Source organism: Berghia stephanieae, chromosome 2 (assembly GCF_034508935.2).
Source record: "Berghia stephanieae isolate SIO BIC M18660-M18661 chromosome 2, UCSD_Bste_1.3, whole genome shotgun sequence".
Classification (NCBI taxonomy): Eukaryota; Metazoa; Mollusca; class Gastropoda; order Nudibranchia; family Aeolidiidae; genus Berghia; species Berghia stephanieae.
Window position 1 is genome coordinate 46,740,273 of NC_088361.1, and position 12,500 is coordinate 46,752,772.

The following is a 12,500-nucleotide window of genomic DNA, read 5'->3' on the forward strand; positions in this document are numbered from 1 at the left end:
CGGCTACAACGGGAAGGTCAGAAATCTTAATAATACTAATACATATAAATCATACATCGCTATAACGGGAAATTATTTCTTGGAACACGGCTACAACGGGGTGTGAGTCGCAAATTTATTACCCAGTTGGGAAAAAACTACGTACGCACGTACTCGAGAGGAAAAGAGGAAGGCTCACATGACACACATAACTTATAGATAATATGCGTTTGGCTAAGAAGCTTACAACAGTGCCATCCGAAAGAATAACGGAGCAACACACAAAACTATGCATAACCTTGAACAGAATGAAGTTGACGTCACTCGGGTCTTTGTTATTGTTTTTTTTTTTTTTTGCCATCCACGTTTATGAGTAATTCTCACTGAACTGTATTATCCAGACTATAAAAGTTCATGGTTACACAATTTTTGTGTGTTGGTCCGTTATACTTCCGGATGTCAGTGTTGTGAGCTTCTGAGCCAAGAGCATACTATCTATAGTCTGGTTAATACAATTTAGTGAGAATTACTCATAACCGCAGATGGTAAAAAGCAATAACAAAGACATGAGTGACGTCAGTTTCAGATAAGAACAAAGAAGAAGAAGAAGAAGGAGAAGAAGAAGAAGAAGAAGAAGAAGAAGAAGAAGAATATGTTTTAACATGTGTAATGTCATCAAAAAATATTGAAAAACTCAGAAAGAGTGGTTTTACGCCTCCCTTAAGTTTTTGACATCACACCTGCTTTCCTCCCTATTGGATAAATACGACAGCCTAGGCAATGTGTCAAGTGATGTCTTTGTACGTTCTGTACCTTTCACATCCTATTATCCTATCATCCTATTTCACTTGCTATTCTTCGAGTCATTGTTATCTTTACAACAACACACTTCAACACCATTTTCACAGGGAATGTAAAACATTTGCTAAAGCAACAGAGAATTTATTATGAAATAAAAATTTAACGAGGCATCCATTTACAATTTGTTATAAAACTTAATAAATTCTGAACAAGATGGAGTTTGTTGATGGAATCAACATTTGTTGGCGAATCTCATGATCAATGAGAACAGATGGCAAAGCGTTAAGAACCATCTAGGATCATTATAAAGTGTGAGTTTGAACACTTCGCAGACCTTGGTGCCTCGTCTCATGATCTCCTTGAAGATTTTCAGAAGGTAGAAAGAAGTGCGTCATGTAATTTATCTGACGTTTCCAATAAACATTAAATTTTAAACTGTTGCATTTTAACCCCCTCCTTGCCAGCTATAGGAAAATCTTCACATTCGTTACGACACAACCAACATTTTTCATATTCAAATTTCTCGTGTACATCATAAAATTTAAAGAAATTGAGCAGTGTGTTGGAGAGCATGTTTTGCTAAAGAAATTGTTAATCGCAAGAACTTACTGCTATTGTGTTTGAGTGATAAAAAATACATTTTTGTGTTAGTTAGGTGTGAAGTTTGGGGGAAAATCCTGAAAATGGCTGGTAAGGAGAGAGTTAAAGCCACTCGTGCGATTTAATAAATAAACTGTTCCGTGCGAGATTCTAAGAAGCCGTCACCGAAGGATTCCAGTGCAGTGGAACAAGGGGATAAATGGTGGCTGTGTATCGATTAACTTATAATATAATTATTTTTCAATATAAATAAATAGTCAAATGATTATGAAGATACTTTATAAACTAGTAAAGGTTAAATGATATCATTATAATAAGTAAAGAGGGATAATATATAAACATTGTGTTATTGCGATTGTGTAAATATTTCATTTGAGGAATAAATAAATTATTTTCAAATTATTCTCAACGTTAAATAATTGAACTGAGATTTAGATTGGTTCTGTGTTGATGATGGTAGTGGTGATGATGATGGTGATGATGGTGGTGGTGGTGATGATGATCGTGGTTGTGTTGATGATGGTGGTGGTGGTGATGATGATGGTGGTTGTGTTGATGATGGTGGTGGTGGTGATGATGATGGTGGTGGTTATGTTGGTGATGGTGGTGGTAATAATGAGGACTCATGTGGAAAAAAGGCGATTGTAATAGGATCACATCTCACCAAATATGTTGACCACAAATCAATAACATGATTAATACAAAGAAAATGCCAGAAACTTCGGATGAAAATAAACAAACATTTTAAAGTAATGGATATTACAAAGATTCAAAGATTACATTAATTTTTTTTTAAAACAACAACATTGTAACAAAACACGTAAGCAGTAAGGAATAACCATTGACCGAAGAAGGGTTTAGACCCCGAAATTTTTGTTACAATTTGTTTGTTTTTTTCTTTTTGATCTCTCATTTTTTAAGATGTAATTTAGTCATTTATTTCCCTCAATATTTTCAGAATGTTTACCCTGCTTTTAGTCTTTGCATAATTTAGTTATGGCTTTGGTTTAACCCTATTTGAACCAGAAATCGTCACAAATTTATTTGATCTGCGATTAACGTCAGTCGAAGCTGAAGCCACTGTTTGGCGTCACCGGCAGGCCACGTGTCAAACAAATTTGTATAACTATTGGATGTGAATAAAGTCTGGTTGACATTCAGGGTGTAACTTTTGTGTGTGTGTGTGTGTGTGTGTGTGTGTGTGTGTGTGTGTGTGTGTGTGTGTGTGTGTGACGTAGTCTATACAAGGATGTTGGTACTGACTGGAGGTTGGGGGATGTTTGGGGGGAGGGGGGGGGGGAGGGTGCGAACCAATTATAATCTGATGACGTGGTTCAAATAGTGAAAGAAGATATAGTATCGCGAAAAATGTAAAGCAAAATCCTGCAGTACTCTGAGAAAACGCGTATTTAAAAGTTTAGCCAGAAAACACGTCCTTCAAATATCGATCGATTAAAATGACCCTCATCTTATCCAAAACTCATAATCCTGGGACTTCTTGCTCGGTGAGTTAAATCTCCTTGTCAAAACATTTTAACTTTAAACTCACTAAAGTTTCCACAACTGATACCAAATAGATGTGGTGGGTCCGACGTATACTTATTTGCAGGTCTGATAACCAAACCAAAATTATTATGGGCTCATTGGTGTAATGGAAATACTCTCAAACCAACGCAAATATTGTGGATTGCAACAGTGTTAAATCAGGCCCATAATTGCAATAGGTAATCAGACGTCCTTATGTATGCACCTTGGGTGGGTCTCAATCTAAACTTCCTTATTTTTGACAATGGAGAGACTTTCCCACGGATTCAACAAACGCGCTTCACAATGCTCGTTATTCTTCCAGCATGACACATTGAACAAAAGTTCCATTTAATTGATTACAAATCGCCTGTTAGATGTATACTTATAGTACTATCGGTCTTACAACCCCGGCCATTGTCCATATCCAGTTACTCATTCACACCAGCTGAGGGTACTGCGGCTATGTGGTCTAGTGGTATGACACTCGTTTTCGGATCGGAAGGTCCTGAGTTCGAGCCTCGCTCGGCGCATTGTTGAGTCCTCGGAGAAGGCTCTTTACTCACATTCTCTCACCTTACTCAGGTGTAAACTGAGTACCTGGCCACTAACAGCGTTGTCTCTGTCCGAGAAAAATAATGTAATATCACTTAACAGGCGTCATGTCCCTTCCTAAATATTAAATGTTGCTGTTGGCCTGGGATCCCTTGTAAAGGGTGTTGAACACGTTTAGTGGATATTGCGCTATACAAAAGGTCATTTTTTTATTACTGCTTTAAGTAATAATTAGACGAATTGTAAAAGCATTGCTGCCTTCCCAAGTACCCATAATGCATCTCTTCTTTCGTAAGAGGCTTTTTTAACCAGTCGACTGTTGTACTCCAGAAAGTTGCAAAGTTAAAATTTTGGACAGAAAACTCGTCCTTCAAATATCAATCGATTTAAATGTCCCTCATCTTGGCAAAAACTCTCAAACCTGGGACCTTTCGAAGTCTTGATCAAACTCCCAGGCTCGAGAGTCTTTTTTTGCCAAGATGAGGGTCATTTAAATCGATCGATATTTGTGCGGCTATGTGGTCTTGCTTTCCAATCGGAAGGTCTTGGGTTCGAGCCTCGCTCGGCGCATAGTTGAGTCCCTGGAAAAGGTTTTTTTACTCACATTCTCTCACCGTACTCAGGTGTAAAATGAGAACCTTACTGTTAACAGCGTTGTCTCTGTCCGAAAAAAAAGGTAACATAGCCTAACAGGCGTTTTTGTCCCGTCCTATACGTTGCTTATTGCTGTTGGCCAGGGACCCCTTGTAAAACGCTTTGAGCACGTTTAGTGGATATTGCGCTATATAAAAGCTCAATTCTTTTCTCCTAAAGGACGAGTTTTCTGGCCAAACTTTTAAATACGCATCTTTCCGAAGCACAGCAGTTATCTAGAGTTTTAATAAATTAATTAAATGATGTTTTGATAAGAGTGGATGGGGTGTGTCTACTTTTTGTGTTTGGTTTTGTTGCTTTTTTTATCCAGAGTTTGCACAAGTCAAACAGGGGTTAAATCAACTGTGATGTAGAAATACCCGACCTCAGCTCTTCGTATGTTTGAAATAAATAGCCCAAATGCCCTGCTGGGGCACCTTATATAAAGGGATAAACTTGTGCTAATTGGCCTCTTTTTTTTGTACAAGACGGTTCCTTTTACGACTACACGGTAAGGAAGCAAGTAATGATTTAAATTTAAATTGGGCTTTTTATAATATAGCGCAATAAATATCCACTAAACGTGCTCAAAGCGCTTTACAAAGGGGTCCCTGGCCAACAGCACCACTTGACGTGTAGACGAGACATGACGATGCCTGTTAGGCGATATAATATTTTTTTTCGGACAGAGACAACGCTGTTAACGGCCAGGTACTCATTTTACACCTGAGTACGAAGAAAAAATGTGAGTAAAGAGCCTTTTTCCAAGGACTCAACTATGCGCCGAGCGAAGCTCGAACCCGGGACCAAGGGTTTTGAGTCCGAAACGTTCCGTGTTTGGTATTTTATTCTTTTTTTGAAGCTGTTATATTCATGTTTGTTTATTACTTGTAACTTGTTATTGATATGATGTGATGTTGTTTCGATGCCAAGCACTGAAAGTAACGTGTAATGTAAGTAATGTGTATTTAACCCTCTCCATGCAAACCGTAGGAAAATCGTCGCATTCGTTACGGTCCAACCAGCACTTTTATCATTCAGATTTATTTTGTAAATTACACAATTTAAAGAAAAATGTTTTATTATAGCTATAAAAACGTGACACTGTGTTGAAGAGTTCATTTTGCTGATCAATACTATGCATAGCATGTATTTGTTGCTTTTCTGTTTGAGTTCCAAGGGATGACTGGAATAACCCAGGCGTCAGCCGCAGTGCAGCGCCGCAAAGTGAACTAGAGCGAGGTGACTTGCTCAAGGCCACATAACGCAGCGGCGGGTGGTCGAACTCGGTACCTTTCGGGTACGAAGCAAAAAGACCGTACCGCTGGGTGGGGTTCCTGACCTCCCATTGTGGGCAGGAAGGTACTTACTGTGTCTTCTATCCCCCTATAGATAGTATGCAGATGACGTCACTCAGGCCTTTGTTATTGTTTTTGCCATCCGGGTTTGTGAGTTGTTTTCACTAAACTGTATTAACCAGACTATAAAAGTTCATGGTTACACAGAGTTTGTGTGTTGGTCCGTTATACTTCAGGATGGCAATGTTGTGAACTCCTTGGCCAAGCGCATTCTATCTATATCTGTTTTTCAACCTGCTTTCTGTCTTTGTCTTGGAATGAGATTACTTGGTTTTGTCCTGACCCTGGCTGAGAGGGAAACAGTCAAATGCATAGTTAGTTTTGGAAGATGATATTTTTTTCCTTATAAATCATCTCTCTGTTTTGCACTGTATTATGTTTTGTTTACATATTGCAAATGATTTGTAAACATTTGAAAGTATTCCTCTTCGTGGGGACGTGTGCTTGTGTATGGATGAGACTTTTAGGTGATCTCAAACTAAGTACTTTGAAAATGTGCTCTTAGAATCTACACCTGTTTCCTATTTGAACCAATTCCCTTTGTCCCTTTTCTCGAGTGATTTAATTGTAATTCTAGTAGAACATATTACTATCCCATTTTCTTCCTTTTTACTGGCGTTGATATGACCTTAATGTGTTGCAAGCGCCGTAAAGCCCATTTTAAAAAACCGAAAACAAACAACAAAACACACACAAACACACACACACACACACACACACACACAAACAAACAAACAAACAACCAAAAAAAAAAAAAACAAAACAAAAAAAAAAAACAATAAAAAAAAACCCACAAAAGATCGTATCGCTGAGGCACACACGCTGCCCCTTAAGATGTCCCGTCTTTCAGAGGCCGAGCGAAACCAGGCATTAGGGCTAACCAACACTGGAGACTAACTCCGACGACCCGGCACTGCCGTTCTCTGTCGTCTTCCCGATCAAGACGTCAGGCACGGACAAAATACTAAAATATAATGAGAAGAGCCGCTTCTCCAAGCCGTATTTGTTGTTGTTGTTGTTGTTTTTGTTTTTTTGTTTTTGTGTTTTTTGTTTTAGCTTGGTATGGGTAGGTCTAGCGGCTCTTCTCTTTATTCTTAGTATTTTGTCCGTGCCCGACGTCTTTATCCGGAAGATGGCAGAGGACGGCAGTGCCGGGTTGTTGGAGCCAGTCTACGGTGTTGGTTAGCCCTTAGGGATGAGAAAAGCTGGAGTATCATATCAAGAGATTGGTCTGCATTTTGACTACAGTCGATCAACTATTCTTCTTGGCTAAGAAACTCACAACATTGCCATTCGGATATATTACGGACCAACACACAAAACTAAGTGTAACCTTGAACGTTTATAGTCTGGTTGTGCGGCTATGTGGTATAGTAGTATGACACTCGCTTTCGGATTGGAAGGTTTTGGGTTCGAGCCTCGCTCAGCGCATGGTTGAGTCCTTGGAGAAGGCTCTTTACTCACATTCTCTCACCGTGCTCAGTGTAAAATGAGTACCTGGTCGATAACAGCGTTGTCTCTATCCGAAAAAAAAAAAAATGAAATAGCGCCTAAAAGGCGTCATGTCCCGTCCTACATGTTAAATGTTGCTGTTGGCCAGGGACTCCTTGTAAGGTGCTTTGAGCACGTTTAGTGGATATTGCGCTATATTAAAGCTCAATTTTTTAAAATAGTCTGGTTAATACAGTTTAGTGAGAATTACTCATAAGCATGGATGGCAAAAAAACAATAACAAACATCTGAATGACGTCAACATCGTTCTATCAATACAATTTAATAAGAACCACTCATATAATGGCTGGCTAAACACAATAAAAAAGAGCGGAGTGACGTCAATTTCGTTCTATCTATATCTTTTTTCAGATGGCAAAAATACTTGCTGTTTCACTTGTTGTTCTTGCTTTTGTCTCCGGGACTTCGGCATTGACTATGATCTTCAATGACCCGAGTAAGTGAGATTTTATCATTTCACCCATTTATAGATTCTATGCGCTTGGCTTAGAAGCTCACAACATTGCCATCCAGAAGTTTAACGGACCAACACACAAAACTCTGTGTAACCATGAACTTTTATATTCTGGATAATATAGTTAAGTGAGAATTACTCATAAAAGTAGATGGCAAAAAACAATAACAAAGACCCGAGTGACGTCAACTTCATTCTATCTATATTTAGACGGCTATATAAAAGCAATGTTTTGATGGATAGAACAGATGTGTTGAATAGATGATCAGAGTATATAGAGGAACTTTTTATGATGAAAGGGAAAAACCAACAATAAACAAAGAGATATACAGGCCACCAATATTAAATGAAGAAGTAGAAGCAGCTATTAAAAAAATGAAGTGAGGGAAAGCAACAGGCCCAGATAATATCCCAATGGAAATAGTCGTAACATTAGAGGATTTAGGTTTAAACATAGTGACAAATCTATTGAATAAGATAATGACAGTGGTAAAATTCCAGATGATTTATAAAAGTCAGTGTTTATAACACTTCCAAAGTCACCAGGGGCCACGGTATGCGAGTTACACCGAACGATTAGTCTTATGAGTCACTTCACGAACATTCTCTTAAGAGTACTAATGAGCAGAATGAGGAAAAGTATAAAACCAGATATATCAAGAACTCAATTTGGATTTGTCTCTGACAAAAGTACAAGAAATGCTATTTTCACCATATCAATGTTGATGGAAAGATGTATTGAAGTCCAGAAAGACCTATTTATTTGCTTTATTGATTACTCAAAGGCATTTGATAAGGTTAGACATGGTGAGCTATTTAATATAATTGAAGGACTAGACATAGATGGAAAAGATCAAAGAACTATTAGAACCATATTGGAATCAAAGTGCAACGAAGGAGAATTCAATAAATGTAAACAAATTAAACGGGGTGTTAGACAATAATGTGTTTTGTCACCATACCTTTTTAATATCTACAGCGAAACAATTATTAGAACTTTAGGAGATAGTCCAGGCATTAAGATCAATGGTGAGAACATCAATAATATAAGATATGCAGATGACACAGCACTAATTTCAGACTCAAAAGAAAATTTACAATTACTCCTTAATAAAATAGTTACAGAGAGTGAACGTATGGGGTTATAATTAAATGTAAAAAAGACAGAATGCATGGTTGTATCAAGGAGAGAAAGAAATCCAACATGTAACTTGATAAGCAAAGGAGAAACTATAAAACAAGTTCAGACAGTTAAATTGGATACATAATAATTTCAGATGGCAGATGTAGCACAGAATTAAAACGAAGAATTGCAATAGCTAAAAATAGTTTTAATAAAATTAGTCGAATTTTTTAAAACCACAATATCTCAATGACAACAAAACATAGGGCTTTGTATGGTCAGGATTATTATATGGCTGTGAAAGAAGACATTAGAAAGAAACAGGAGGAAGCAGAAATGTGGTTTCTTAGAAGGATGTCAAGAATCTCATTGACAGAGAAGGAAACTAATGAAGAAGTATTGAGCAAGCTGAAACTAAAAGGTTATTAACTCGTACAATAAGAAACAGACAAATGCAATCTTTAGGGCATCTAAATAGACATAAATGAATTGAACATCTTGCTCTCACGGGAGAGATAGAAGGTAAAAAGTAAAGGTAGACGAAGAAAAACATATTTGAATAGTTTGAACAGATGGGTGACAACAAAAAAAGAGAAGAGTAATATTAGTTTCCTGAGGTTATTTGATCAGAGAGATGAATGGCGTACCATGATCACCGATGTCTGGCACAGACTTGGTACTTGAAGAAGAAGATGTAATCTCGTGGTATGACACTCGCCATCAGATCAGAAGGTCCTGGGTTCGAGTCCCGAGCAGCGTATAGTTGAGTTCTTGGAAAAGTGCTCTTTACTCACATTCTCTCACATACTTAGGTGTAAAATGTGTACCTGACCGTTAACAGCGATGTCTCTGTCCGAAAAATTGTAATATCGCACAACAGTCGTCATGTCTCGTTCTACATGTTAAGTGCTGCTGTTGGCTAGAGAGCCATTGTAAAGCGCTTTGAGCACGTTTGATGGATATTATTCTTAAACGCTCGATTGTATTTTGACCATTGTTACCCATCGTCCCAAAATGGCGTATTGTCTGTATAGTTTACATTCTCCAATATTGAAATTATAGACAACAACAATATGTGACATTTCGTTTCATAACGGTTTTAAGTCGGGATGGTTTTGATTCTCCAAAGAGAATGTATAGACAACGATATCGAACCGTGCGCATCATTAGATTCTCTAATTAGACTTTATATACAATATCTAACCATGCGCATCATTAGATTCTCTAATTAGACTTTATATACAACGATATCTAACCATGCGCATCATTAGATTCTCTAATTAGACTTTATATACAACGATATCTAACCATGCGCATCATTAGATTCTCTAATTAGACTTTATATACAACAATATCTAACCATGCGCATCATTAGATTCTCTAATAAGACTTTATATACAACGATATCTAATCATGCGCATCATTAGATTATCTAATAAGAATGTATAGACAACAATATCTGACCATCCTCATCATCAGATTCTCCAATTTGAATTTATAGACAACAATATATGACCATATTTATATATACATCATATTTCCATTATCTATTAATTTTACTGTGTAAATTATAACACATCTATACCCCCCCCCCAAAAAAAAATTTGGGATGCAATAAAGCATTATTATTATTATTATTATTATTATTATTATTATTATTATTATTATTATTATTATTATTATTGTTGTTGTTGTTGTTGTTATTATTATTAATTATTATTATTATTATTATTATTATTATTATTATTATTATTATTATTATTATTATTATTATTATTATTATTATAAAAGCTCAATTTTTCTTCTATCTATAGAGTACCGCGATGCCTGCTCCGATTATAAAGAAAGTGTCTCCATCCCAGTCGAGGATCCATGCGACCTGGAAAATTATATCATGTGTTCTAATGGTAAGCGTAGAGCATTGTGATCCTATCTTATGATACTCGGATTCCGGTTCCAGTCCCATCATGGCGGCTCATGAATGAGTCATTTTGGAAATAAGATAATATTTACTCAAATTCTATCACCTTACTCAAGTGTAAAAAGAGTCCCTGGAAGAGAACAGTTTTTGTCTATGTCTAAAACAAAATCCAAAGGAATTAGGCTTTACAAAACTTGTCTCGTCTGTCCCAAGCTGATCACAATTCAGTCATTTGGCCCGTGGAGCTGGAGTTTGTCATGTAGCACACCTGGACTAATTTTTATGTATTAGTTTGGGTTTTTACATCGTTGAATCTGTGACTTATTTATCATTGTTTCTCTATATCAAATTTTTTCATATATTATAATATTTGAACATTAGATCTTGTGATTATTAAGGAGAACTTCAAAATTTACCATTTCGAATTATCTCCACAACACACCATGTTAACATACATTTTTTTAACACGCACTAAGTAGGCTTCAATAGTCGTGTCGTCATTTCACTCGTTATGACGCATAGTAACTTAATAACTGGTTCTCAACTATCGGAACAATGGCGGGCGCCCTTATGAAATATTTCTCTGACGAGCATAAAAGTGTATCCGGAGGAGAAAAACATTATAAATCTGACAATATTTTGGCTTTTATACATTCTGATCACATTACATGTGAAAAAGTTCTAGCCAGCATGAAGAATAAAAAGTACGGATTTTCTTTGTTTAGAACCAAGCTGCTCGTTGCTAGGCGACGTGACATCAGACTATTGAAGCCTATTCTCGATCTCCGAGCTACATTCAAGAACTTGTTGTGCCGTATTCCCCAATTTGTCAGCCTAGGTCACTGGAGGTCCAGTGACTAAAAGTACCAAAAATACACGACCTATCAATTTTTTGGCGATAGATTTTTCTAAAAAGCAGGAAACTTCAATTAACCAATAGGTTTTTGACCAATCAAAACATGGAATTTGTGACACACCCTCATACGTGCTCGGACAAACATAGATGGTTGCTTACAATCAATAACGTGAATAAATCCGACCTCTCTCCGATCATTGTTATTGTTTTCATACCGCCAAATGGGTGACTAGTTATCACACGATTTCTTAATCAGATTATAAACGTTTAAGTTTACACATAGTTTTCTGTGTGTTGGTTCGATTAGTCAAGAGGTTAGACAGTCAGTATTTTACTTCGACACATACCATCGATAGTAAAACCTGGGTAGTTCGCCAGGTTTACCAATCACTGCCATTGTTTACATTATGACGACTGTCCGAGAGGCGTGGTTATTTAAATATCTATTGGAACTCACTTCCCTTGGTAAGTAAGCCTCGTGAGCAGCGTCGTCGACTTTAAGAAAAAGCTGAAAACTTATCTTTTCCAGGAACGTGTATGGTAGACTAGGAAAACTTGTATGGTAGACTAGGAAAACTTGCATAGTTCAGGAGAATTTTGTCTGGATCTTTTGACAAGCTATGAGTGGGTTAATGGTTTGTCACGTGATATTGTAAAGCGTTTTGAAGCTTCACTGTATAGCGCTATATATAGATGAATACGTTATAATAATAATAATAATAATAATAATAATAATAATAATAATAATAATAATAATAATACTTCTTCTTCTTCTTCTTCTTCTTCTTCTTCTTCTTCTTCTTCTTATTATTATTATTATTATTATTATTATTATTATTATTATTATTATTATTATTATTATTGCTATTATTGTTGTTGTTGTTATTAATATTAGTAGTAGTATTAGCAGTAGCAGTGGTAGTAGTAGTAGTAGTAGTAGTAGTAGTAGTAGTAGTAGTAGTAGTAGTAGTAATAATAATAGTAGTAGTAGTAGTAGTAGTAGTAGTAGTAGTAGTAGTAGTAGTAGTAGTAGTAGTAGTAGCAATAGTATAAGTAGTTATAGTAGTAGTAATAAGTTGTAGAAGAAGTAGTAGTAGTAGTAGTAGTAGTAGTAGTAGTAGTAGTAGTAGTAGTAGTAGTAGTAGTAGTAGTAGTAGTAGTAGTAGTAGTAGTAGTAGTGGTAG

The 12,500-nt window shown here is 36.5% G+C and overlaps 1 protein-coding gene across 1 annotated transcript in view; it reads left to right on the top strand.

Moving 5' to 3' along the window:
- The first annotated feature begins 4,563 nt into the window (after positions 1–4,563).
- Positions 4,564–12,500, top strand: part of LOC144965020 (uncharacterized) — an 11,715-nt gene continuing 3,778 nt past the window's right edge. Inside the window, exons 1-3 of the mRNA XM_078899879.1 lie at positions 4,564–4,603; positions 7,314–7,398; positions 10,354–10,446. Of these exons, the coding sequence (XP_078756005.1) occupies positions 7,314–7,398; positions 10,354–10,446 (178 nt within the window). The 5' untranslated portion in view covers positions 4,564–4,603. The remainder of the gene's footprint in view (positions 4,604–7,313; positions 7,399–10,353; positions 10,447–12,500) is intronic.